General features: G+C 41.2%; 3 protein-coding genes across 9 annotated transcripts in view; 1 reads left to right on the top strand and 2 right to left on the bottom strand.

Annotated features, from left to right (window-relative positions):
* LOC108627842 (cAMP-regulated phosphoprotein 21) overlaps positions 1–4,632 on the bottom strand; it is a 60,121-nt gene extending 55,489 nt beyond the window's left edge. The window contains exon 1 of one of the 2 annotated variants that reach the window (XM_026815928.1): positions 4,387–4,632. The gene's annotated coding sequence lies outside the window, so the exon portion shown is untranslated. The remainder of the gene's footprint in view (positions 1–4,386) is intronic. The other variant, XM_026815931.1, reaches the window with a different exon arrangement.
* A 5,914-nt stretch (positions 4,633–10,546) lies between these two features.
* On the bottom strand, positions 10,547–23,067 carry fra (neogenin protein frazzled). 6 transcript variants are annotated; one of them, XM_018029482.2, is made up of 21 exons: positions 22,809–23,067; positions 18,060–18,225; positions 17,849–17,988; positions 17,485–17,775; positions 17,242–17,404; positions 17,053–17,180; positions 16,826–16,985; positions 16,635–16,750; positions 16,039–16,447; positions 15,829–15,976; positions 15,616–15,744; positions 15,340–15,546; positions 14,293–15,268; positions 14,042–14,236; positions 13,852–13,890; positions 13,333–13,698; positions 13,041–13,145; positions 12,700–12,911; positions 12,407–12,623; positions 12,195–12,331; positions 10,547–12,071 (listed from the first exon to the last, which is right to left on the bottom strand). In XM_018029482.2, the coding sequence occupies exons 1-21, from the start codon at positions 22,861–22,863 to the stop codon at positions 11,973–11,975; spliced, it is 4,458 nt and encodes a 1,485-aa protein (XP_017884971.1). In that variant the 5' UTR covers positions 22,864–23,067; the 3' UTR covers positions 10,547–11,972. The 6 variants fall into 6 exon arrangements, with proteins under 6 accessions (XP_017884971.1, XP_026671552.1, XP_017884973.1 ...); XM_026815751.1 differs by having other exon boundaries at positions 12,700–12,905; positions 22,809–22,984; XM_018029484.2 differs by having other exon boundaries at positions 16,039–16,210; positions 22,809–22,984.
* Positions 23,068–23,464: 397 nt separating this feature from the next.
* Bap55 (Brahma associated protein 55kD) lies at positions 23,465–25,816 on the top strand. Its single transcript, XM_018028975.2, has 6 exons — positions 23,465–23,626; positions 23,806–24,151; positions 24,218–24,547; positions 24,617–24,868; positions 24,928–25,125; positions 25,198–25,816. Exons 2-6 carry the CDS (start codon positions 23,825–23,827, stop codon positions 25,411–25,413), a joined length of 1,323 nt encoding a protein of 440 aa, XP_017884464.1. The 5' UTR covers positions 23,465–23,626; positions 23,806–23,824; the 3' UTR covers positions 25,414–25,816.
* Positions 25,817–26,349: the final 533 nt, after the last annotated feature.

The raw sequence follows: 26,349 nt of genomic DNA, 5'->3' as shown, positions 1-26,349 counted from the left end.
TTGAGAAACTGACCACTTGATACGAATCGGCCGAGTCGCGTTCGCTTCCTATATTCACAAAGCGATAGTCCCATGAAAAATTCAAGAGACACGTGCGGCCGTACGGTCGTTGCATCTAAAGACGGGGGTGAGTAAGAGGTTCTCGCAAATTTCCGGTCATTGTCCGCGTATTTTCCACCGTTTACGGGATTTTCCTAAGACCGTGTTTTCTCAGGGAAAAATTGATACAGATAAGAGAAAGATCGATCGTCCAAACGGTGTTGACATTAATTACAGTTTCTACGAACGTCCGCATGTTCATAAAATTTAATGGTCTCGACGAATAATTCGTCGAATGAGATAAACATTTTTTATGCCGAGAGGGGATTGAAATCACAGCTGTTGGGCTTTGATTGAAAAATCAATTTAGCAATTTTTGTGCTCGTTAAAACTGTCACGCCACAGCGATGAACAATCCCAAGTAGTGGAAATGAGTGCCTTCTCTACCAGGGGAGAGATTAATGATGTAACGCGACCCTGCTCGCCCTGAGGATGACTCAGAATTCATACCCAGGGAACACTGTTCCTTGAAACAAACAGTTCTTACAGGAAACACGTGCGCTACTCGCGTGACTTAATTATCAGCGAATTTTCTTCTGTACTGAATTAATAATAGACAACTATTATTCCTATCGACAATAGTTCTCGTTGAAACGTGAAGTATTGAAATGCTTTTGGAAAATTATTATGGAACCAGATTGTAACAATTCAAATGTTAAGTAATCAAGACTTTATAAACTTAGAGAATGCAATAAAGGTACTATTGCTACTACGTTTATGAAGGGGGTTGTAGAGATAGGAAACGAAACTAACAGCTCGTTAAGAGGATGATTGTTAGGTTCTTTGAGGGGTAATGCTATTTCTTATAGAATCACGGCCGCTGCAGCCACTTCTTTATCTCGGCGACCCTCGAGGAGCTTCCTACACATACCTATTATCTGGTATCGCAGCTTTATCGGCGAGCAACCACTGTTTTTATTTATTGCCACAGCAGCAAAACCAGCCCTAATCACCCTCGACGTGGATTTATCGCTGGAAATATTCGTCTGGAGAAAATTTTGCCACTTTTGTTTCCCTCCGCGCTCTGAAAAACTTTCTAAATTGCTGTTTCAGAGAATCTTAGACAATTCCGAGATGTATAGCTTCTCCTAACGAGTTTCCAACGAATATTTGATTGATCAATTAAAATCAAATTCTACGCGTGACAAGAATACAGCGAAGTTACAGAAGAAAAATGGGAGAAAGTTTGAATCAAGAGAAACGAGGGCCGAAGGATGAAAGAAGAGCCGTGGTAGCGAATCGTCGAGATAGGCCGTGAGTCCGACTGGTGAACTTGACCTTCACCTCCATGTGCACGGTTACCTTCGATCCACGGCTGGGAATTCCCCGAAAGACGATTAACAGAACCTTCCTCGTGGGCACGTGCACGATGCCGCAATAAGGGACGATTCGTGCCGTGACCATGATCCCCCCGAACGCGAATTCGTCGCGCGGATTCGCGTGCCAGCCGAAAATCGACCCTCACGATTCGTCTTAAGGCGACCCGGCGGATCAATACGGCCGCGATTCGACACGGCATTAGTGAAAGCATTCGGCGAATCCCGCGTGAGTCATCTCGTTCCGATGACCTTCCTGGATAAAAGAGTCCGTGCTATGCAACGCGAGGACTACTTACTCAATGAGTGATTCGAATCGATGTTTAATCCCACCAATGATCAGAGAGGACTCTGATTGCTATTGACTCAATGCTATCCGATATTCCAATTGGACTCCTTGAATTATATTGTCTCTTTACTGAAACATCTGTTCCGATTAAAACGTTTGAATTATCGTAATCCATCATTCTCACTCGCTCGTATAACGAACTTTATATCCGTAAGGATAATCAAGCTCTTAAACAACGGAGAGTGAAAGCCGCGAGTTTTAGTAGCGTCGGGCCGTCCGACCAGTTTTGGGCGTAACTACTTAACCGGGATCAATGCGTGACTGTCGCGAGTCTGACGCAGCACTGATCTACGTCACTGCGCGAAATTATTACTACTCCGATTAGAAATAAAGACTACTAATGAACTTTTAACGAGACACGGAACGACCTAAAACATTTCCATGACCTATGAGAATGGGACCGAGTTAACGCGTTACGAAATCCAACGATGAAGAAATGAAAAATCGCGTGGCTTCGGAACCAGGAAGAGAGCGGTGAACCGGAATCGGGCAAACTAAACTTAACTCGAGGTTGATCGATAATCTGGGAGTGGGAGATTTACCCTCGTCAAAGAATTACTCGACGATAATTACTCGGATAAAGAAAAATCCATCGTCGAGTGTCCACCTGATAAGCCGACTAATTAACAGTCACTCGACCTAAAAGAAGGGCTCGTCGAATTATCAAAAAACGTTACGGTTCGACACGCGGGTGTGAGGAACGAAAAATCATATAAATATCTCAAGGCCGCACGCAAGACGAGCCAGGGAAAAAAAGCCTTGTTTCCTCTGGACACGTTACAGTGTGTTACAGGCCATTCAAAAATAAACCTGCACCACGTGCAGCCTTGATCCTGTGCACGCAACAGTGTATACACATGTGACACACGTAAGCATACGCGTGCAACACACGCTCGACACCAGAGAATTGCGTACCGCTGGTGTGCATAACATTACCAGGCCCGATTTATGGTCGCGGTAAACCTCCGCTGATTTATCGCCGGATCCGCGATTTGCCATCATCCGATCCGTGGATATGTTTCACGCTATTCACTACGATCTATCCTATCCACTGTTCCGTTTACGTTGAAACTATTTAAACGATCTGCTGTTGAAATACGAGGTGCGTACGACTTTTGTTGAAGAATGAAGCAGGATCAGCTACATCGAGAAGTACAGTCAATTTCCAGAATCATAAGACTAAATAATTCTGAGAGAAGCTAATTGTAAGTCAAACTTCCTTCCTCTTTCGAGCTTTGCGATTCCCGTGTGTCTATGACTCCACGCTGACATGAGCTGAGCTACGAGGGAGCCAGAGAGAGAGAAACTGAGAGAAGGGTACGCGGGGAGTGGAGTAAAGTCGTAAAAGTAGGGCAGTAGTGCGGTAGAGCAATCAATAGAGGCCGGATCGTGGGTGGGGGTTGGGGTATTAAGCCACCGTGGAATTTTGGTTTCCCGGGAACGAGGATACGCTGACTTCCAAAGACAAAAAATATCCTGATAAAATTCGATCCGCGTCGCACTAATGCGATACACACGTACTCTTTCTGTATCAAACAATTGGTATTGCTCTAATGTTCAAAGTTATCTATCTTGATAAACGCGATGCAATGATAAGACAGATAAATATGTAATAATAAATTGTGAAAGCATATATAGATCTCTTTAAGATCCTATAGAGAATCGTGTAGCACGTGTCACCTATTTTCCCGCGAAAACAAGCAGGTATCGTGAATACCGAAGCACACGTGAATCTTGATACGGTAATGCTTTGCCCATCGATCTTAGATTCGAACAATTCCTGAAATTCTAATGAATATTCACGTTTGACATTAACCAAAACTATAATTAAGCGTATGTATTTAAATGCTAATAAACCCAGCGTATGTCCACGGTATGAGACATATTCTAATTTATTTCTACGTTTCGTCTTACAATTAGCCGAATTCCATTCTCGAGTAAGAACAGAACACAAAACAATCAAAGATAATCGACGATCGTATCTATGGTTTCGATTCTTTTGTCAATTGATGACAGAGACTTAAACATTGTCAATAAAGTAAATACTACGGTGCGATGTGTACGCGAACGTACGTACGTGCGTGCGTACCTGTCGCCGTGTTATAAAACAGTTCACGGTACTACGCGCGGTACGCGAAGAGGTTATGACACATGAGCGAACATCACCTCGAATAATGAGAATCAAACAAGCCTCCATACACGTAGAAGCTTTGATCTTTTTATCTGTTTCGATAAACGTACAGATAAATACTTGTAGTATATCCGTGACCAATTAAATCCATCTCATACGAAGTTCTGTCTGCGGATTTGATTCGGCTCAAACCCGCGGTACAATCCGTACTGTATTAGGGTCTAACGTTGTGGTAACGAGGGGTGACATGAGATTCGGGGAAACAATTAAAAACATAACGCTATCGCGACATTTTTATCGCTAAATGTATACAAATTGTTAAATGTAATTCAGCGGAGACACCTAGTGGTCCATGTAAAATGTTTCGGACCGATCAAGATGTACGTAAATGATCGCGGAATATGAGACGACGTTGTTAAAACCGCGTCGTGCATCATCGATCGGCGCACGACGAACATAACGATGTATTAATTAAGTAACGAATCACTCACCTGATTCTAAATATACCCAAGACAGAACTCCACCATTTCACCGATTTTTCGCCACCGCACTCGATCGCGTATTGTTGTCCTTTGCTTTTTTTAAACGTGCACGACTAAACTGCTAGCACTATCTGTCCGTCTGCGCTGGTATCAAACGCCATTGCAATGGCGCCACCATCGCGACGAGTCGTTCGGCGCTCGTAGCGGGATATTCAACTGACGAAACTCCTCGCTCATTTTATTTCGATGCGATTATAATAATACTTCAGAATGCGGAACAGGGAAGAGGATAGAGGATCTCATATCTTTGACGGTTCCTCTTCTTCCTAAATAATAGAGAAAAGAACTGAAATATACTCCGTTAACTCATCGACGTTTCAACAATAAACACAGCCCGATTTTCAAATCGAGTCTTACCAAAACCTGGTAAATGACTTATAAAGAACATAAGATCGTGTTTATTGGATATCAAGTTTTACAAATATTATCACACACTTGTAATGAATGTTTCATTGGAGATGGCTGCCTTACGAGATATTGTATTGTACAAATATAATAATTATATTTCGATATTGGCTATATTTATATATGTATATAAATACTTAATGATTTTATAAAGTGGCGGTGTTCTATCTATCTATATACATCAGTGGCCTGTAGCTTTTTTCCTTGGTCTCGATTACTATCAAATTTCGAGACACCGTGTTTTGTGTGTGATCAGAGAGAAGACGATGAAAAGAGAAAATGACACGAAGAACAATGAGAATGACGATAAGAATGAAAATGATCGAAAGCAACCAGCCTCTAGCATCTCGCAATGTGTTCATTTTATCCTCGATATTCTCAGCTTACATCGAAATCAATAAATAATAATTACATAGATAAATATATACTTTACATATATATATCTACTATACTTTTGTGGTAAAATATTTTCGCAGGCCCTTCCGTATAGGCCCTCTATTCTTTTCTTTACCTTCGTTTCAACGATCCCAAGAATCGTTCCCAAGGACCGCGAGATAGTTACAAACTTTTATATTTTATCTTCTATACTTAATATACAAGCTGTTCTTTCTTTTAATCAGTGTAGCTCGCACGCATATCTGGCTCACGCTAACTCGCATTATGCCACAGTCATTAAAAACGTTTAGAAAATACCGTCGAATTTCGAAGCGAATAATAAAATACTTAGAATTATTCCTGCACCGTTCAAGCGTACAGCCCACTTTGTTTTCTCATGATTCAACATTGAAATCGAATCGATCGGTGAAGGGAATGAATCGTGCACGGTGTGCTTAAATACTATCTGAATGACTCTGTCTAACCTGAGCTAAGCCGACGATAAAAAGAACCTGTTTTTCGATTCGCGTTGCTCAAAAACGAGTGGTATATATATATATGTATATTTTCCCTTTCCCGTCTACCGGCAAATGTCTCGAGTAATATGCAATACTCCCGACCAAGCGAACGACTACTCGCGTTTGATTCTCGTGGAGAAAAAAGAGTATCACATATTGCTTTGTACTATTTATCTGAATTAATTAGGCTTTGCCGCAACGGGAAACCTTGGTGCATTTGTCCGTACCTTTGTACAATTATCATATCCAACGTTAAGAAAATACAAAAGTGCTTAAAAAGGTGGTATAGTACTTAATACTACTATGCGAAATTATCTGATCGCGTTCACTCTGTGTTAGAATTGTTATTTCATCCTGCTTTACCCTCTCTTAAAAAGTCTTTCTTTTATTAATACTAAAGAGACTTGTTCGCGCGCGTGTATGTGTGTGTGTATATACGTCTAGCACGTAATAAAATGTGTAGAAAATTTTCGTAGCAAATTCTTAGCGACTTGGAAGGAAATATATATCTGCGACGAATATGCTCTCAAACAATGTTAATTACTGTACGTAATACCGTTCTCGAATGATTGAAAAATTCGAACAATTCTTGCAACGTATTCACGTATCGCAAGTCGTAGCTATGCACAAACATCTGTATAGAATCCCGAAACAAAATAGTTTAGTTACTTACAAATAACGACTCGTGAATGTCCCGATGTTTTCCGAAGACGACACTCGAATTGAACTCTATTAATTAGACCGATGCACGTAGATATCTTAACTGGACGTTAGAAACATAATGCTCACTTAAAGTTAAAACGAACTATCGAAGTCGTAAATAGTATCGACGCGAGGCTCGCTTATCGAACGCCTCGCTAAAATCGAGGCTCCGCGCGAAATTACAAATTATTTCTCGGTACGCTATACATCCTATTAATAATACCCATACTCGATGTTCACTTGTAACTACAATAATTTCTCAATGAGATCGTAATACTACACTGTTTCATTAAGGATGTATCGGCTATACAGTCAATCCCAAAAGTTTATGCACTTTAGAAACGCATTTTTTAAAAAGAAATCAGACGTCGGAAGAACATTGCTAATAATAAACAACAAAAAAAAATTTTCGATTTTTCCGAGATGTTTCCAAGGGGGGTAGTAGCCCTTCAATTTCTTCCAAATTTTTGTTTTTGGCCAATAACTCCCAACCCGTTGGACATACGGAAAAATTGCATATGACCTTTCTTCTAGATGACGACGAGATCTACAATTTCTATATAAAAACTATTCAGTAGCATCAATAGTGAACGAGTAATTTACAAAAATCTGTTTTTTCGTTTTTCGTCCATAACTCGTTAAATATTAATGCTAGCGAAAAATTTTTACATGGAAATGGTAGATCTCGTCGTCCTCTACAAGAAAGGTCATATACAATTTTCTCGTAAATTCAATGGTTTAGNGCATATACGTACGCCCAATACCACGAATACCCGATGCCGCGAAAATTCGTTCGAATAGGAGGTACGCGAAACGGATGTTCGAAACGACCAGCCGAACGACGAGTGCGCACAAAACCACCCCCGGGATGCCGTCGAGACGGCGAAAAAAGAGGCAAAAAAAGGAGGTAAACCATGGGCAAAAAGGAAGAGAATCAGTGAGAAAAACGCAGCAGCGGCCGCATTGTGTCACTCCCCGAACGACGTGTACTTACAATCGCTCATAATTACGAGAGCAACGCGGTTCCGCGTCCTAGCAGGAAGCATTAGTCGCCAGCGGCGGAAAAGCAACGGGAGCGCAGATGTTCGCATCCAAGGATCCTCGCCCTCCCACGGCCCGCGTGTTCTCACATTTTTTAACTTCTTTACGCTGCGCGTATCCCCCTGTTTCAATTTTTTAACGAACCACCTCCTCCCGACGTATTAAGTCGTAACGTCTGAAATCGCATTTTCTGTTCTCCCCATTGTTTCGCCCGGGTCTCCTTTTACTATCTATGAACTTCACGAGAAGTTGCGCATCGATTCATATGTTGCATGGGCGTGCTTTTAGCTTATTAACGGCCCTGTACACGTTAATAATGATGTTACGAGAATTCCACGCAACGAAATACGAAACATTGTCTCCCTCAGATTATTTATTCAATTCGCGATGTTCCATTAAATATTCTTTCCTCGAGCACAATGAGATAATAAGTTACAAAATAAACATCCGCTGGTACGGATAACAATAGGAGTCGCGGGTTACGCGAATTCGATGTTGTATGAAAATATTGTTCAACGATATTGCATCTCATTAATATGGTAATTTAATTTCGTTTCAAAGGTGCGCGCGGTTTGCTTGTCGAAGTTAAATTAATTAATATCCGGAAGCGCGACTTTCGTCGAACGTGATATAATACTTTTAGCGGAGGAGCATTTTCAAAAAGCGGGACACGTAAAAAGATTCAACGAACGATGAAAAAACCTGGAGTGATGGGACCTATGCTAGAGAAGACGTGAATGCTGACAACAGCGGCTCTGATTCGAAAGGGCGTGCAACGACGCGACGCGACGGTGTCCTGCGATACAGTTGACGTTGTCGCGGTCGCTTTTACCCGGAGTCCGCGGTTTTAATTGCGTATTCGGTGAACCGGCGTCGAGAAGGACATCGTCGCTCGGCGCCGATACGAGACCGCCTGACAAAAGACAGCGGAAAAGAGACATGATTAAAAATTACGATACACGTGAAACTCGTCGAGCGGTCCTCACCGAACATCGTGTGCCGGGGTGAATTTAAGGCAGATAAGGGGAGGAAGGGAGATCGATGGTGGTCCACGGCAGTGTGTACACGCCTACGAGCACGAGCGAGGGTCCTCATAAAATCACCGTGAAACGTGAGATAAGGGCTAACTATTATTCTCGTTGCCCTTTCGCTGGGTACCTTGACGTTTCGCTAATCACTCGAAACGGGCAGGTGCTGAATTCTTGTAACAGCAGGCGGACAAGAAGAATGATAACAAAATTTATTGGAAAATACAATATAATCGAGGAAGTCCCTTTAGTTCACATGAAACCTTACGTAGTAAATAAAAGACGAGAAAAGAGAGAAACATGTAGATAAAGAGAAATAACGAATTACCAATTCCACAACTGATTACTGAGAGAGCTCGAATAAAAAAGGGTTTAAAAATGTAATAAGCTTCAAAGAAGTTGAGAAAAGTATTTATTAACATTAAAAAAGAATCGTTAAAAATAGTTAACGCAATTAAACTGTGTACACGTTGTCCTATGTGTGTTTCAATATACAAGGCTTTGATGCCTGACGATATGCAAGGCACAAAAGCAGGAGAGACTGCAGTATCGTTAAGAACTTCATGTCCTTTTAAAATCCTCTTATTTTTACATTTCCTTTTAGGAATGATTTTCAACATGTAACTAATTATTTCGTTTAGATTTTGTACTCGGGGCGCGGAAAGCCTGCCTGGATGGCTCTCATTAAGATTATTCACCACGCACCGTCGATTTGCACCGAGAAGCGTTTGCGCGCCTCCATAAATACATAAAGCGGTTCGTTGAACAAGCGAGGTGAAACAATGCGGCCGATCAAGGCGTCGCGTCTTTGTCCGACGATATCGCGAAATTTATCCGATGCGTAATGAGGCAAAATTAATCAATCGTCGATATATTGCCGTTGCGCCGGGAATCGGGAATCCTTTGTGAGTTACGGTGGCTCGTCGAATCGACAGATAGATTACAAATTCTCGAATGGCCGACAGGTTCCGTCGACGTAATCCTGTGCGGTATTACCGAGTTAGAAACAATGGATTCAAATCCGCCCATTCTTTTCGGCTGGATTTTTACAATCGCAAATTGAAATGATGAATTTCAATCAATTTCTTGCTCCTCTTTAAAGGAAATAGGCAAAATGTTCCAAGCGTTAAGTCCTGGGTTTCTTTTATCGCAGAAATGAGCCGAGCGACTCCTCCCTGTCTTCTCTACGGTGTAATGAAAAATCAATTGAATGCGCACCCGCTGCCTCGATTGTCTTATTAACGTTATTATTGTGGAGACGCCTCGGAATCGAGAATTCTCTTTCATTTGTTATTCGATTCCAATTCTTTTAATGGAAATAAAATATGATTCCCGTAGTACTTTAAGGATGTATCGGCTATACAGTCAATCCCAAAAGTTTATGCACTTTAGAAACGCATTTTTTAAAAAGAAATCAGACGTCGGAAGAACATTGCTAATAATAAACAACAAAAAAAAATTTTCGATTTTTCCGAGATGTTTCCAAGGGGGGTAGTAGCCCTTCAATTTCTTCCAAATTTTTGTTTTTGGCCAATAACTCCCAACCCGTTGGACATACGGAAAAATTGCATATGACCTTTCTTCTAGATGACGACGAGATCTACAATTTCTATATAAAAACTATTCAGTAGCATCAATAGTGAACGAGTAATTTACAAAAATCTGTTTTTTCGTTTTTCGTCCATAACTCGTTAAATATTAATGCTAGCGAAAAATTTTTACATGGAAATGGTAGATCTCGTCGTCCTCTACAAGAAAGGTCATATACAATTTTCTCGTAAATTCAATGGTTTAGGAGTAATTAATGAAGAATGAAATTTTTTGCCAAAAGTTCGCCGTTTCGACGCTGGGATGGTCGGATTTTGTCAACATCAATAAAATGCCAAATAATCATACGTGACTCGTTAAATATCGAAGTTAGAAGGAAAACAACTTTTATTTGAAGCATTTTTCGCAATTTTGAAAAAAAAAATTTTTCGTCAGCGTCAATCTTTTTAGGACGTAGCTATTTATTATTAGCATTATTCTTCCGACGTCTGATTTCTTTTTAATTATAGGAAATGCGTTTTTCTAAGGTACATAAACTTTTGGGATTGACCGTATAGCCAATACATCCGTAAAAGTACACAGTAATTATCAGGCTGCGGAATTGATGCAACTTGTAGAAAAGTTCAGTGTGCGTTCTAATGTATAAAAGTATCAAAAGTTGAGTACATACTGCGATACTTAAATGATAAATGAAACTGCATTTTTTTAACTGATTTTAATCCGCAGGCTAGTAATTAGTGTTGCATAAAAAGTGAGAATGGAGTTTCCTAGCAAGCTGCCGAAGCCACTGACCACAGAGCGACTTATCAAATCGTTTTAAGGCCGATAAAGAGTGTCCAAAATGATTTATCATAGATGAAATCTCAGCCTGTTCAAATCTATAAGACCACAGGCAACGCTTATGACTTGTAATTAGCGAAACTCCTTGATACCCTTCCTTTTGCGTCGAACGATTAATACTAAATTAACTAACTCGAAAGTACTGTACCGTGTAAAACCTATTATCAAAAATTGATTGCGGCATTACGGAAGAAAAATTCTGACGGATATAAAAAAATAGAAAAGGTATTTCCATCGTCCGAAACGAATAATTTGTTCGTTAAAGATACTCACGTGATTCCGCCGTCTTAAGCGTAATTATGGCAGTCAATATTTACTGGTATAGAAAATGTACTCTTGCGAGTGTAAATTACAAAATCGTGGCGAAGAACACGTGAGCTTTTGGATGCAGTACGAATCTTTTGTTTAAACATTTAGGCAAGTTCTCGTCATTTCTTTTCTATTGAACCACGTGAAAAATAATCTCATGATTAACCATGAATCAAGACTGTCTCTCCTTCGTTACGAATCCATTCAGATTGTTAATTCAATGTACTCTAGTCGCACGGAAAAATCATTGATAACTGTATCGTAGCTATCAGTTTCATTTCGTTTCGATCAACTTGCACACACCGTATGCACAAAAACATAGTACACCGTCTCAAACGTCCGTCTGATTCTCTCTCGTCAAACACTTTCGTACCGTACTACTCACCGTTCTTGTAAAAAGATCGCTACAAGAATGCGGCAGTGTCAAAATACATTGGCAAGTATACTTTGCATTTTACCGTAAAAAAAACAACGTTAGTACCGGAGGAAAAAAGCAAATTAACTAGGAGAAAACTTGTTTTAGTCCGATATTTTACTGGGATTATAAATTTGAAGCGAACCGTTCGGGAAGTTCGACTACCCAGGCCGTTCATCAGCCATCGATTCATTCTGCCAATTGCATTTTATTTTTATGCATGTTTTAAACGTTCGCGTTTCGGAGAGTTTCGACGTGTAACACGGCCGTTACACTCGTCTCTCAGGTACTAACATTGAGAATGTATCATTGCAGTCTATCGAATTGAGATGGCACAAGGTTTAACAACCTCTTCTAACACTCAAATTCAGATGCTGTTATGGCATTCAAGTCTTTCATGAGACCCTCTAAATTAGCCATCTCTTGGTTTAATTCTTCTGTACTGTAAGAAGGCTATAAAAAATAGTAATTAGTAGAATCGGCTCTTAGATTAAAGCATCTCTTACGATACGAAATAGGAGTATCCTCTTCGTTCTTCTAATGTACCGTACAATAAATGATTAATTAAAATATTACCTTTAATCGTTCGACTTCCTCCGAGGTATGAACCGGATTCGAGACCGAGGCTAGTCGATTCTTCGCTAATTGCGTAGTACTTTGCGGCTTCTTATATGGGCTTCCAGACATCGTGGGTCTTACAGTTACTTGAGAAACTGTGTAAAATTAAAACATCGAGATGCAGTTATCGTACGAGATGATTGAATGAAAAAAATATAGACGGAACTCACCACCATGCTTTTGTTGAGCTGGCGTCGAAGGCGCGGACTGAGGCGGTGGTGCTGGCACGCTAAAACTCTTTAATGGATGTCCCTGCAATCTCTTACTACCGCTACCGCCATCAGTTACGCTGCTGGTACTTGACGGTTGATTACTGTTACTATAATGGCCCGAGGCGTACTGAGTGCTTCCAGTGTACGATTGGCCACTTGTGCCGTATGATAATGACTGTAGATATAAAGTGATTTACGTGAGAATAAACTTTTTCTACAGAGGAACTTCACATCGATTTAAGTAATCTTACTTGGCTTTGCATCGGCTCGTACGAAGTCGAGATGTTGCACGAATCTGGACTCGATTCGGGGGTTGGCTCTAAGGTAATGTGCGCTCGACTTAAGCTGTATTGCGCTACTGTTCGAGGATAATTCTGCCTCACCGACGGTGTATCGCCGCACGACGTGTGAATCGTCGGTTGCGACATGCTCGTATTTACGATCGGTGTGGCTGTCGCTATAGCTGTAACAAGTCAAGTACTTGTTATACAGCCTAAGACGTTTCGTCTCATTAAGTGATCACGAGAAGATCGACAGTATAAAATAGAACGAATTATTATAGATCTTTCTGTTTATTTTCACTGTTACTTACGTTGATGTAAAGATGCACTGTCAACGGGAAGTGTAATAAGTTTAGGTTTGTGGGTCCCACGACTATGCTGCCTATTCAGGGTCGAGCACTTCTCGTCAGTGTTACCTAATGTCGAGTGATCGAACAAAAACCGTGAACGAAAATCAAGGAAATTAGGAAAAATCTTCGTGTGATTGACCAAGGGATTAACAAGAAATCATGAAAACATTTTAACTGTGTATCATGTCGAAACGTAACAAAATTCTGTGCACTTATTGTGTTTTATAGTAACATTCTGGGACATACAACTTACCCATGTAACTTGGCACGTAAGTACGTTTGTCCAGTGAACTAGAGTTTCCGTGAACATTGTCCTGAGTGTAATCCTGATTGTTCGACCTCGGTAAAGTGTTGCTAGTCACGCCGCTGGTCGATGCTTCTCCGTTTATCGACGATTTCTCAAGAGCTTTCAATTCCATTTGGTCATGATGAATCCACAAATCTGGTGGCTTGATATTCGCCTTTTGATTTGCGTCTTTCATATACCCCTTCTTTCGATCGGGTGTATCCGGACTTCGTTTACAGCATATAACTACGACTACCACTGCTACGCCGGTGATAAGGACGATGGAACAACCCACGATAATGTAAATCAATATACTCGAAAGTCCTCGTCCGTCTGCAAATGAAGTTAGTTTATTTGATAATTGCCGCCTCGTTCAAATTAACGTAATAATTACGTAAGTTCGTTAAATGCAATATTCACGTTGCTTTATCGCTCGCTACTTTACATGCTATCTAAGGAAGAAACTACGGAAGATAGGTGTCTTACCTCGGTCATGCAATTCATCATAGACATCCATGCCACTGCCTAACATTGAAATAAACAAAAAATGTAATAACACCAATAATTTACATACGATATCAAAAGATAAAAACGAATAGTACGCAACAGTGAACAACGAAAACAATCAGATGTCGTAGACCGCGTGCATATACATATTTATGAACGAAATACTTACTCTGAGGTGTCTTGAATGGAACGGTCGTAGAAAATGGCCCGTATCCTTTTGAGTTCCGTGCTTGAATCTTAAAATAATAAGTTGTGCTTGGTTGGAGGCCCTTCACAATGAACTCGGTTTTGTCTCCGATCACTGCCTCGATCAACCAATCACGATCCCACTTGGTGTTGTCGGTTGTATAAAAAATGATATATCCTGCAATGATTTGTTTGTTACACGTCGAAATTCACATGCTGATATCAGCCATATACCTGTAATTGGTCCATTCGGTTGTTTCGGAGGTTGCCATCGTAATAAAACGGACGTTGGACGGTCTTCGATACTTTGAATCATCAAATCCCTAGGCGCTGAACTGGGCACGGCTTCCTGAGTTTGATTCGTTACGACCATGCTCCAAGGTGATTCACGCTTGCCCTTGACGAGTTTCACCGCGAACTCGTACAAGGTATTAGGTTTCAAGTCATTTATCATGCAGTTCAGATCGGTGGAGTTGAAGTACTTGTAACGAGGGTTGCTACTATGATGGTGCGACGTATAACGCACAACGTAATATCGATTATCCGTAACGAACTGAGTCTTCGGCAAAGTCGTATCGGTCCAATAGAGAACGACCGTTGTGTCGGAGAGTACGGCGGCCTTAAGACCAACCGGAGGTATCAAAGGCACAGAAAATTCAGATACAGAACGTTCTGCAGTTCTCACATTCGCGTACGCCGGCTGACCGTCCCCAGCATCGTTTGTTGCTCTTAATGATATAACATACTCTGTCAATGGCTCGAGTTGATCTATCGTAAAAGAGCGCTCCTTTCCATCAAGAAGTCGCACGTCGACATCGGGAACTCCCTTCCCCCATCCAAGTTTATATCCTTTTACTTTAATACTTTGATCTTTCGGTGGGTTCCAGTAGACTTGTATGGAATCCGACATCACTTTCGTCCTTAAATTGCTGGGCGTGTTTGGCACTCGATTCTCGTCGGACTCCGTTTCGTACGTTTCGATCTGTATCCATTCGGTCCAAGGCCCGGTCCCATTCACGTTTAAGGCACATACACGAATCTGATACACGACGTGCTTCTCGAGTCCCGTGAGCACTCGCGAGCGTTGATTTCCCTCAGTTGTTATAGTAACCGGTTGCGATCCTCGATCGTGCCGGCGGTAACGAATCTTGTAACCAGTGACAATCCCATTCTGTCCTTCCAACGGTGGTTCCCATCTTATTATAATACTCTGTAAAAAGAGTCATACAAAGATAGTCTCGTTCAACCTTTAATACAAATTGAAGTGGTTACGATACATACTGTAGGACTAACTGGCTCTACTGTAACATTGTGTGGTGGCTGAGTAGGTTGTGCACTATACGTCCGGACTACGATATCTCTACTGAAGACACCAGGGCCGTTCTCGTTTACAGCCTGGACTTTAATACTGTATTCTGTATAAGGCACGAGATCTATTAATTCGTGCATGGTACTAGTAGTTTCACGCGTTACTTCTTCATTGTCACCCTTTAATCGAATCATTTTCAACATTAACATAACTGTTTTATATCTGTTTTCACTCTGTATTTAACGCACCTCTACGTAAGTAATTATATATTTAGATATTCTGCCGTTAACAATTTGTGGCTTCTCCCAAGACACTGCAATGCTCACACTGCTTGTGGCATGACCCTCTAAGTTCAATGGAGGTCCAGGAACATTGGCCTATCAAAATTTAAAACACTTTGATCATACAATAATTTGGTAAATTATAACAATTATAGCGGTTTCTAATAATTATAAACAGACCTCGGTGAGTGTGGTAACGTGCAATACTTCGCTAGAGCTTCCAGGACCTTTCTCATTCAATGCGACTACTCGAAATTGATACGTCATACTCGGTTGTAAACCTCTTATTACTGCTTCTAATTTTTGTTGCGTATTTATGACTCGTTCTCTGCAAGGTTCGATCGTTAGACGAGAAAATGATTGAGAAGATCGCGTAGCAATGATCATTACCTTTGAATACCTTCTTGTTTATAATAAATATAATATTGTAGAATCTCTCCGTTTGTAATCTCTGGCTCTTGCCACCGTAACGTTACGAATCTGGCGGTTACAATGACGAGACTTAAATTCCTTGGTGCTGACGGGACGCTTCCATCTATCGACTCGAAGCTCTCCGTGTCATCTAGAAAATGGGATGGTGGATCGTAAAGGGAGTTAGGAAATCTAACAATCCCGGGGAGATCGGCGGGATCATCGGATGGACTGATGGACAGCGGCGGATTCGGCGTGAACGCGGACATCGTGTGCCCCAGGAGTGTGCTCGGGTGTTGCCACGTTTTATTGTACAATTGCCGATGCAACAACAACTTCTTTTTAGGAACTGTCTTCGAGGTGGTCGCTTTATGGGAATTCGCTCTTTCTGAATTTGTTAGCATGCAACACCGTTAAAAAGGAAGAAACACAAATGAAAAGAAAATAAATTAAAATTTTTTTACAGAAATAAAAATGATGTGTGTACTTATAAGTAAATGAAAATAAACTGATGAAAGACGAGTTCTACAATAGAAAGCATGGCTATGAGACGTGTGTAATAGATAAAGACTCACTAGGTTGATTAATTGTTAAACGAGCTGCAGCTTGCACGCTTCCAGCGGAATTTGTTCCGATGCATTGAAAAATCCCAGCATCAATTGGTAATAGGCCGTTTATTCGTAGATTGTAACTAGAAGCAATACGATTTGTTACAAAACTTTCGAAGTTACATTTATCGATTAAAAGCCAGATCCTGTAGATTCACCCATTTATAATCTGCCAATACGCGCTTAAGGTGATACGTTCTCCGTTCTTTAGCCACGTAATTCTTGGCTTCGGCTTTCCGTAAATTTCGCATTCGAACTCTAAATCTTGATTTTCGTTAGCTATCTTATCTTCCGGCTTCTTTGTAAATCTTGGCGGAACTGAGTAAAATTCATTTTGATAACGGATGAAACACAACGATAGAAACACTGACAAAAAGATGAATACCTTGGACACTTAGATCAGCAGCTGCATCCAGCGTTTCGACCTCGTTCTCCGCGCGACATTGATAAGAGCCATCATCTATTTCTTGGACATTTCTAATCATAAGACTGGACGCAGCAACTCTACTGTACCTGAATGATAAAACGAGGGACTCAGATTTGTTAATTCCCAGCTTTTACAATTCGATCGTACCTAGATTCATGGGACGTTAAGTCTATAGCGACACCATCTTTCAGCCAGAGTATACTTGGCTTTGGATAGCCATTAGCAGCGCACTCAAGTGTAACTGTTGATCCTTCTATGGCCTCTTGTTGCAACGGCTTGGCAATAAAGACTGGCGGCGTACTTTCTTGATCTGCGGTATAGAATAACGATTGAAAAGAAAAAACGTCGTGGCGACGAGAAAGTCTTTATCTCTCCGAGAAGTATACCAACCAATATCACTTGTTAACAGTCCTAATTGTGCTTTGTTGCTAAGTCTGTATTGTCCATAACTGCTAGCGTTACATCTATACGAGCCGACATCGTACATATTAACGTCGTCAATTTCCAACGCACCTGACGGCAGAACCGTCATTCTACTATCGTCAAGTACCAACGGATGTTCGTCCTTTAACCATTGTATAATCAACGAACTGGAGATCGAAAGAAGTGTACAACTTAAATATGCGATCTGTCCCGGATAAACCATAGTGTCCTGGGGCTCTCTTTCAAATCCTGGCAAACCTTCAACAAGGAACAAAATTTGATAAAACTCCGGATCGCTTCAATTTCTAAACGCGACGAGCTGAATACTAACTGGCAATTTTAATCGTGGCAGTTCGGGACACAATAGCCCCGACATCGTCTACGGAAGCTAGACATTGATAGCTCCCAGTCAATTCCAGAGTACTGCCATAAACGCTATTTATATACAAAGATCCATTAGCTAACTGAGATCTATAACAGGAAGGGTAAAATTAGGAGACCTTTCTAAAACGGGGCATCGTCGAAAAATTAGACACCCTTACCGATAACTATCCCCAATAAAATTAATCGGTTGCCCATCATCGGTTCTCCATTGTATAGTAGGTTTACCAAAATCACTCCTTGCCTCGCAATCTAATCTAGCTGGACCTCCTTGTTCCACCACGGCATCCTGTGGCTCTATTGTAAAATACAGCCCACCTGCGCTGGCTATAAGCGAACAAACATTGTTTGCCATTAATTCTTTCATGAAATCTGGAGCTGGAGGTAATGAGGTAACGCTATAGCCGCAACATCATCGAATCTCGATTGTCTCTCGTAAGTAATCTCACACGCGGGTAAGTGGCTGAATATCTGTTGTTGAGAAAAAAAATTGCTGCGGGCTCAAGCGTAGTAGGGGAGATCCGTAGATGTGTCGTAGAGTACATAATTGAAGAGAAGAGAGGAGATAAAGGGTCGGCAACCCTACAGAGACACCCTTTAGCCCTTTAGCGAGACACCCGAGCCGAGTGCCTAAATTCTCTTTTCTTTCTCTCCTTTCTTTCTTCTTCTTTTTTTACTGGGCTGCGCGATCGCCCGATACGACGCTTACACGTATACCTCTACGCGAACACAACCGCCACGCAGAACGATTCAACATCTTTTCTGAATAATTCTTTGTCAGGACAAAGGAATAAGAGAAAAAGGGCAGGGAACCATTTTATGGGACGCGATGCGAGCGATTTCCAGCTAACCCTGCCCGTTTAATTCGAAGCAATCGATAGCGCCCGTGAAATATTTCCTTTACGGAACAAAGCAATGAACAGAATTTTATTCCTAAAGAGATCTAAACTATTCAGGTATCCTTAGTAAATGTACAATCTTCTTTGTCATTATTACTCGCCCATACTTGTATTACCGATCATTAAATGAGTAATTGAAAATCGTATAAAATATTGTATTAATTTTGATCATAACATTCATCGCAGTGTATGAATCAAATGGGTTGATAAACGACGAAACGTGATCATACTGGCAAGCGGCTCGAGTTACGCGAAGTCTTATTTAACAATAGGATGCTCTCGCATTGAACGGTTTCATTTTTTTATTCGCATTCACGCAACGGACCTTAAAAGATATCGGTTCATCCTCGCCGCTCGAAAAGATTCCAGCCAGCTCGTTAGACTCTCCTCGAGAAGAATCGTTCCTTAAAGAGGCGCGTATTATACGCGGATAATTGTGAAAATTTTCTCGGATTAATGATCTTCCGGTAACAAGGCGCCTCGCCTGAACTTCTTTTTGAAGAAAGAGCCATTGAAAAATAGCGAACAAAACCGTGGTAGAAGTTTGCTCGATGTAGAACAAAAGGTTGAATAGAGGAACCGATACAATGCGATGAATAACGAATTTACTTGATAAGTAACTGCGGCGATCGATATCGCTTCCATAAAATTGAGAAACACTGTCCTACGGTTATTGGGTTACAGTTTCACGCTCACGGTGGTCTGTCACCTTTCCTCGCAACCTTCGAACGCGTCTTCGACGATAGACAGAAGTGATCCATGCCTTTGCGATACGTTTCGTCTACTTATATTTTCAGAGCTGTGAGCCGTCAGACTCTGCCTGAATTCGAGGTGCATAGCTGGATGCTGATTCGGGTGGGAAGAGGTAAAAGAAATAAAGGGAGGAAGGAACGTGCGAAATTTGGCGCCCCGATAGCGCCAGGACAGTGCATTCTCAAGGAAAATAAACCGTTCGCCGTCTGACTATTTGATTTATGAGCGCGGGCGACAACCTACCGCACGGCATACCGAAATAGATCAAGAGGAGAATCATTGCAGCAGCGCACGGAGCCGAGGTGAATCTGCCTTTGGGAACAACCACCGCGCCTTATTCTCCGAGCGTTTATCGGACGCATCCGTTTTCCACGGAAAATCATAACTCTCGAATCGAAATTTGAAAGCGCTGGCCAAGTAACGTAGCGTTACGTCTTGTTTAGCGGCATAACGGGAACGAAAGACCGAGAAGGAGGCACGGTGAGAGGAGGAACGAGAGTATCGCGTACATACAAAGTTACAGCGAGTCTCGATGTCCCTATCGCAACCGAGTTAAATGTATCGAATAATCCCCTGGAGATAAAATTCACGCGATCGATGCGAGAACTGTTTCGAACAGCGTTCCTGCGAGTTTTATGGAACAGCCGAAAGAGAATGAGAGACCTATGTTTTACCTTAAAAGCGCGATCTCGAGATGATCTCCGCGATAGTTTCTCCAGGGAAGAATGATTAAAAACTGTACCAGCGATGATTGCTAGGCTCCGCGTTTCTTTCAGCTCATAAACGCTCGAACGCGTTCGCCGGGTGAATTTCCGCGCGTCGATAAATCTTCAGAATTTTTTTGCAACACGGATTAATTCGCGGAGCGGGTTTGCGTACGCCTGTGGCCAAAGGGGAGGAGGTAGAATGTTAAGAAACGCGGTAAAAGTACTCGACATGTGACGAACAGACCGTGAAGGAAGGCAAGGTACATATACATCGCGCCGTGACAAATCTACGTGGTGTCCCATAAATACTAATAAACCGTAAGGGCAGAGAAGATATTGCTCGGACCCTTGCTCCGAGGAAATTAATTAATCGCCCGGCAAAGCTCTGGGTTACAAGGGGGGTGACGCTGAGAAAACCTAACGCGTAGGCGTACCGTCCATATCTACGATTCACTTTTGCGATCGATAAATGAATTCCTCGAACCGAGTTTCTCCCATCCTGCTCCCTCTTATCTTCTTTGTACCGCGACTATAACTTCCGTTCAAGGTGCCGTTCCACGAAGCATCTGAGGAGATGAGAATCGAGTAAACGACGTAATGCCTAACAAGGATAATACGCTAATAACGTACACGTAATTGAATAATAACTATACCTATAGATTTTTGCATCGACGCTATTGCCGTTTCAAATTCCTATTCTGAAACCAAGTGCTCTCGGACATGATCGGTATCCAAGTGCGGGGAACCGTGCATCAGGTAAATCACCCTGTATATCGATATGCACGCACATACGAATCGCGTGGGCGCTGACTATTAAGGTGTTGTTACGACACCGGTCGCAAAGTAAGTACACACGTTTGTAAATACCACTTTACATGGAACACATTCGGACGTGTATCGCACGATTCCGTATTTGGGCTAGCAGCGTTTAGAGCGGATCTTCGAGGACGTCGTCCCAAGCCCTTATACGAGGGATGTAAAAGCGCAAGAAAGAGTTTCGAATTTTTATCCCCCTTAGAATCAATTAATATCGGGTTTCAGTTCGATGAACCGTGATCGGGGGTTCACTACGCGGTTAGCAAACTTTCACGGTTTGCACGGATCCATAATTGTTTCGCAGTTTGCTGAACGTCGGCGGAATCGTATCACGGACAAAGTTAACTGGTTTATTTGGGGAACGCGCCCTTTCAAGACCCCTTTCGCTGTTTGTATATGTACTTCTCTCGGCGACGATCAGCCGGAAATGGATCTTTATAGCTAACTATGACGAACGCGCGTACGTAACGATCAAAGGCAAACAAAAAGTATACATATACATAATAAAGGGAGACAATGCCGAAGATATTATATGCGTACGTGTGCGTGTAACGTACGATCGAATGATCAACCGGAGAAAAAAAAGGATTTGATTTTTAGCGTGGGCAGCTTCTACTGAATGTTTAACGCATGCACATTTCCTACGACGATAAAATCGCGACGAGAGGCTTGCCGCATTGTTGGAATAGCTCGCTTTACTGTTTAACGCAAATACTTCTAGCGGTGCAACCTCTTTAATGAATCCGTAATACGGGAGAAAGACCGGGAGGAGACCTTTATTTTCGCCAGCACCACCGTGGTGCCAGCGTTAGAACAATGGTGTGCTTTAGCACTGGCTGAAACCTCCACCAGATTCATTGTTACTTTTATCAAGGGAGCCATATACTCGTTTATTGTCACAATGCGACCAAGGGATGTGTCTCCGTCCAGATCGTTGCAATCGGAAATACACCCCCGAATCACCCTCTTGTACGACATCCTCTTCTGCATCGATAATAGCCGGTCGAAACGCAGGGTTTCTCAACCTTTCTTTTCATTTATTATTTTTCTTATCGTTTTTACGAGCATCCTGATTCTTAGCGGCTCATTACTTAATTCGAAGTTGCGCAACGGTGAACGATTCAATGAAACAACTGCTCACGGAGTAATTGCACGTTATAAAAGTATGTTGCGTTGAATGAAAACAGAAACCATTTCCGTTTTACTATTTGCTACATTTCCTAACTGATAACGTTTGATCATCGACACTCTTTAACAGTTTGTGTTCCTCCCAGTGAATAAAACAAAGGGGAAGGACCGATCTCGTGGTTCGTTGATAAAGAATCTAGAGTGAAACGCGGTGTAATCTCTAGCGTTAAGAGATTGCCAAACAGAAAATCGCGGAATGGCCCTGTAAATATTTGCCTACTACTACGATTAGACGAAATGCAAACACAGTAGCGATCGCTGTAAACCGATACGCAGCGATATTTCCCGTTTTTCATCGATAAAACGTCAGACTGGATAAAACGAAATAGCGTCGTATTCGCGACTAAAATAATCTCAACCGAGAACTGTCTTTATGGTGAACCGTAACAAATGTCTGGGTTCTCGTTCTCGTACGCGGATACCTGCGTGCGGTTTAAATCACTTTCTAATAATAAAATGCACCAGGAGAACTCATGGTGATAACACAGCTTTGCATTGAAATTACGTAAGACGTCGCAGTTACTCGACGATAGTCGATCAGACTTACCCGATACGACGAATGTCAACAAAGCCAACGGGATAGCGAGAATACGCGGCTCCATTGGGCCAGCGGGTGTCACAGACTCCGACGCGTACAAGAATCCACCGCAGTTTCTTCACACGATTGCCGCACGAGCATAAAATGTTCTGTCGAGCGAATGCATGCCAACTTCTTCGACTCACCGTCGCGCGAGTAACAACAAATAGGCCCTTGCAAACCACATTTTTTTCCACGGACACTATCGCGAACACCGATGACGGAACATGGCTAAAACACGACCGCGCACCTCCTCATTGTCTCGAGTCTAACGACGTTCTGACCAGAGTCGCCATTTCGTGCTCCTCTTTAAGATCTCAGCTCCATCCTCGGAACCTGGAAGAATTAACAGGTGGTTCAAACAATGCCGCCTCTTCTAATTATTTCAAATGATTAAAAAGATTTGACGATTTCATTTTACTAGTCGATAATTAAACAAATTGTCTCTGATCATTGATAGAATAATGAAGAAATAAAGAAATCGTTCCTTTCCTTATTATATTAATGTATCTACTGCTTCTATATACCCTATATAATCTCCCAATTATTTGCAACAGATCATTAATAATCTTGTTTTATTGAAAAAAATGTAATTTCATGAAAAAGAGGCGAGTAACCGAGGTTCTTCTCTAGAGATCGTTGGGTCCATGGTGGCGGCACGAAGCGTCTTTTTGAGCGGAGGTTATGCTTCTGTAACTTAAAAAAAAATACATAAATAAACGTTCATGTAGTCGCCAAATGCATATACTTTTACTATTTCATTGAGTTATTTTTGTAGAAGAGTTACGGTGAGTTGTGAAATCGCAGTAGAAATATAGTTATCAGTCATGAATATCTTTTATTAACATCCCCGTTTGTGTTCAGTAATCTTCGTTTTTTAATGGAAAATTGAGCTTTCATAACAATGTAGACTAAAAAATGAGCTTGCAGACATTTGACAATTGAGATACTTATATTACTATCATAGGTATTTTCAAAGCAGCAAAATGTCAGGCGGCATGCTTTATGGGGGTGACGAGATTGGAGCTTTAGTGTTTGACTTGGGTCATCATTCTCTGAGGGTCGGTTATGCTCAAGAGGATACGCCTAAAGCTGAGATTCCAGCTGTCGTAGGAATTGGAGAAGATGGGAATTCCACAGCTACGAAAGTAGAACCGATGGACATTGATGATAAGAAACCTGACAACAACATAACGCAATCAGGGACCAAGTATTATATTGATACCACTATACTTCATGTTCCAAGGAAAAATATGGAAGTTGTAAGTTACATGAAGGATGGGATGATAGAAGACTGGGATTATTTTGAAAAGGTAACATGAAGCTATGGCATTTGTCTGCAGAAGATAATCGAGTAAAGTATTGCTCTTTGTTGACAGGTTTTAGATTATACTTACTCTAAAGTCATCCAGTCAGATGCAGAATATCATCCAGTGCTTTTCTCTGAATCCCCATGGAATGTGCGCAGCAAAAGAGAAAAATTGACTGAATTGATGTTTGAGAAGTACAATGTGCCGGCTTATTTCCTTGTTAAGAATGCAGTACTTGCTGCTTTTGCAAATGGTAGAGCGACCGGCATTGTGGTTGACAGTGGAGCTACACATACTTCTGCTGTACCAGTTCAAGACGGTTTTGTATTGACACAAGCGATAGTGAAATCTCCGCTTGGAGGAGACTACATAAGTATGCAGTGCAGACAATTTTTACAGGTATAACAATGATTATAAATGTTCTCTTCTAATGATATCGAAGATCGGTAACTATATTATCAATAACAGGACAATGATATTGACTTATCCCCTTCTTATATGGTGGGTAGTAAAGAAGTAGTTAAAGATCATGAAAAACCAAGATGGGTAAAAAAGAAAGGATTGCCGGAGGTCACTAAAACTTGGCACAATTACATGGTCAAGAAACTTATCCAAGATTTTCAAGCTACGGTTCTGCAAGTGTCGGAAACACCGTACGATGAAAAGATCGTCTCCACGATCCCTGCGGTTCAATATGAATTTCCAACTGGATATCACCAGGTATTTACATGAAAGTGAACAACGGATTTCCTAACTCTGATAACAAATCAAATTTGAAGGACTTCGGAAGTGAACGGTTTCGCATACCCGAAGCACTCTTTGATCCCAGTATGGTGCAAATGCGCGGTGGCATGGTTGGAAACACTATGTTAGGAGTCGGTCACATTGTTACAACCAGCGTAGGCATGTGCGACGTTGACGTAAGACCAGCACTTTACGGTAGCGTCGTTGTGACTGGTGGGAATTCGTTCATTCAGGTAACTATCGATTACGATAACTTCTTGGAGATTCGTTCGCGATGTTCATCATTCCGCGATATTTAATTGCAGGGCTTTCCGGAGCGTTTGAACCGAGACCTTTCTATGAGAATTCCATCCAGTATGAGACTGAAATTGATCAGCGTAAACGGATGCGCTGAACGACGATTCGGGGCTTGGATCGGTGGATCGATTTTAGCTTCGATTGGTACCTTCCAGCAGATGTGGATATCGAGTCAAGAGTACGAAGAGAGCGGCAAGAGCCAAGTAGAACGAAAATGTCCTTAAATAAACATCGATAAGTCACTTTTGTTTGTCTTTTCCTAATATAATCTAATGCTTGTACAAATATCCCTTAAAGTAATTTCCTATGTGGACGAGGCGCTGACACTTGATAATAATTAAGTCTGATACACGCAATCACGAAAGATTTTTTTATCTTTTCTTCTTTCATAATTTTAATTAAAGTGTGTTCCGAACATTGACCTAAGAGACGGATAAGTATATATTTTACTTATGCGCCGTATTATATAACAACTTGTAAAATACGCAGTCGGACGCGATTGAAAGTTCTATTTATTATGAATGCACCATACGAATGCAATAAAATTTTGTAAGAAATACTGTATAAAGAATTGTACGAAGATTTTTATAAAAACTTACAGTAAAGGGCTGTGTCTTCGAAATTTTACGACTGCTCTTCTTCCATCGTCTATTATGCCCTCCTACCAGAATCGACTTTAATTGCAGAGACAATCATCCCTCGTAAAGAAAAAGTGTATAGTTCTTCTCTGAAGCTTCCACTTGTCATTTTACGGTACATAAATTATGATTCAGGGAAATAATTTCAACAGAAACTGCCCATATTCCATAAATGATAGCTCGCGTGATTATATACTTCTAGTGTATGATCGGGTCTTCCAAGTATTTTACAAAGCAAACGTGTTATTAGGCGCTTAACAATTTACGCTGACAATTAGACGTGTTAAAATTGTAATGTCCCTCGGTTTAAAAGTGGTTTTCTGGTAAGAACACAACGATGTTAAATGAAAGTGGAGATGAGTAAAAGCATGGCATTTAAGTTCAAATTAATATTATCGAAAATTGATATTATCCGGATAAAATGAATATAAAAAATTATATCTTTATAAATCAACTAGTTTTAAAATTCGTTGGATTTTATCCAATAAGTATCACGAGATACTTTATATGTATTAGTTGCAT

Source organism: Ceratina calcarata, unplaced genomic scaffold, assembly GCF_001652005.2.
Source record: "Ceratina calcarata isolate Rehan_Ccalc_2016 unplaced genomic scaffold, ASM165200v1 scaffold48.2, whole genome shotgun sequence".
NCBI classification, from domain to species: domain Eukaryota; kingdom Metazoa; phylum Arthropoda; class Insecta; order Hymenoptera; family Apidae; genus Ceratina; species Ceratina calcarata.
Note: the sequence above shows the minus strand (reverse complement) of the source record. Positions and strands in the feature narration are given on the sequence as shown.

Excerpts from the sequence above, each read along its gene's own strand:
- fra (XM_018029482.2), bottom strand. The coding sequence starts at position 22,863 with ATGGAGCCGCGTATTCTCGCTATCCCGTTGGCTTTGTTGACATTCGTC. Across the intron at positions 16,751-16,825 it reads TATTGGCAGATTATAAATGG|TTACAATCTACGAATAAACG; the intron begins GTGAATCTACAG and ends TATTGCTTCTAG. Across the intron at positions 15,977-16,038 it reads AAACAAGAAGGTATTCAAAG|AGAACGAGTCATAAATACGC; the intron begins GTAATGATCATT and ends CGAACCTTGCAG.
- Bap55 (XM_018028975.2), top strand. The coding sequence starts at position 23,825 with ATGTCAGGCGGCATGCTTTATGGGGGTGACGAGATTGGAGCTTTAGTG. Across the intron at positions 24,548-24,616 it reads AGTGCAGACAATTTTTACAG|GACAATGATATTGACTTATC; the intron begins GTATAACAATGA and ends TATCAATAACAG. Across the intron at positions 25,126-25,197 it reads GTGGGAATTCGTTCATTCAG|GGCTTTCCGGAGCGTTTGAA; the intron begins GTAACTATCGAT and ends ATTTAATTGCAG.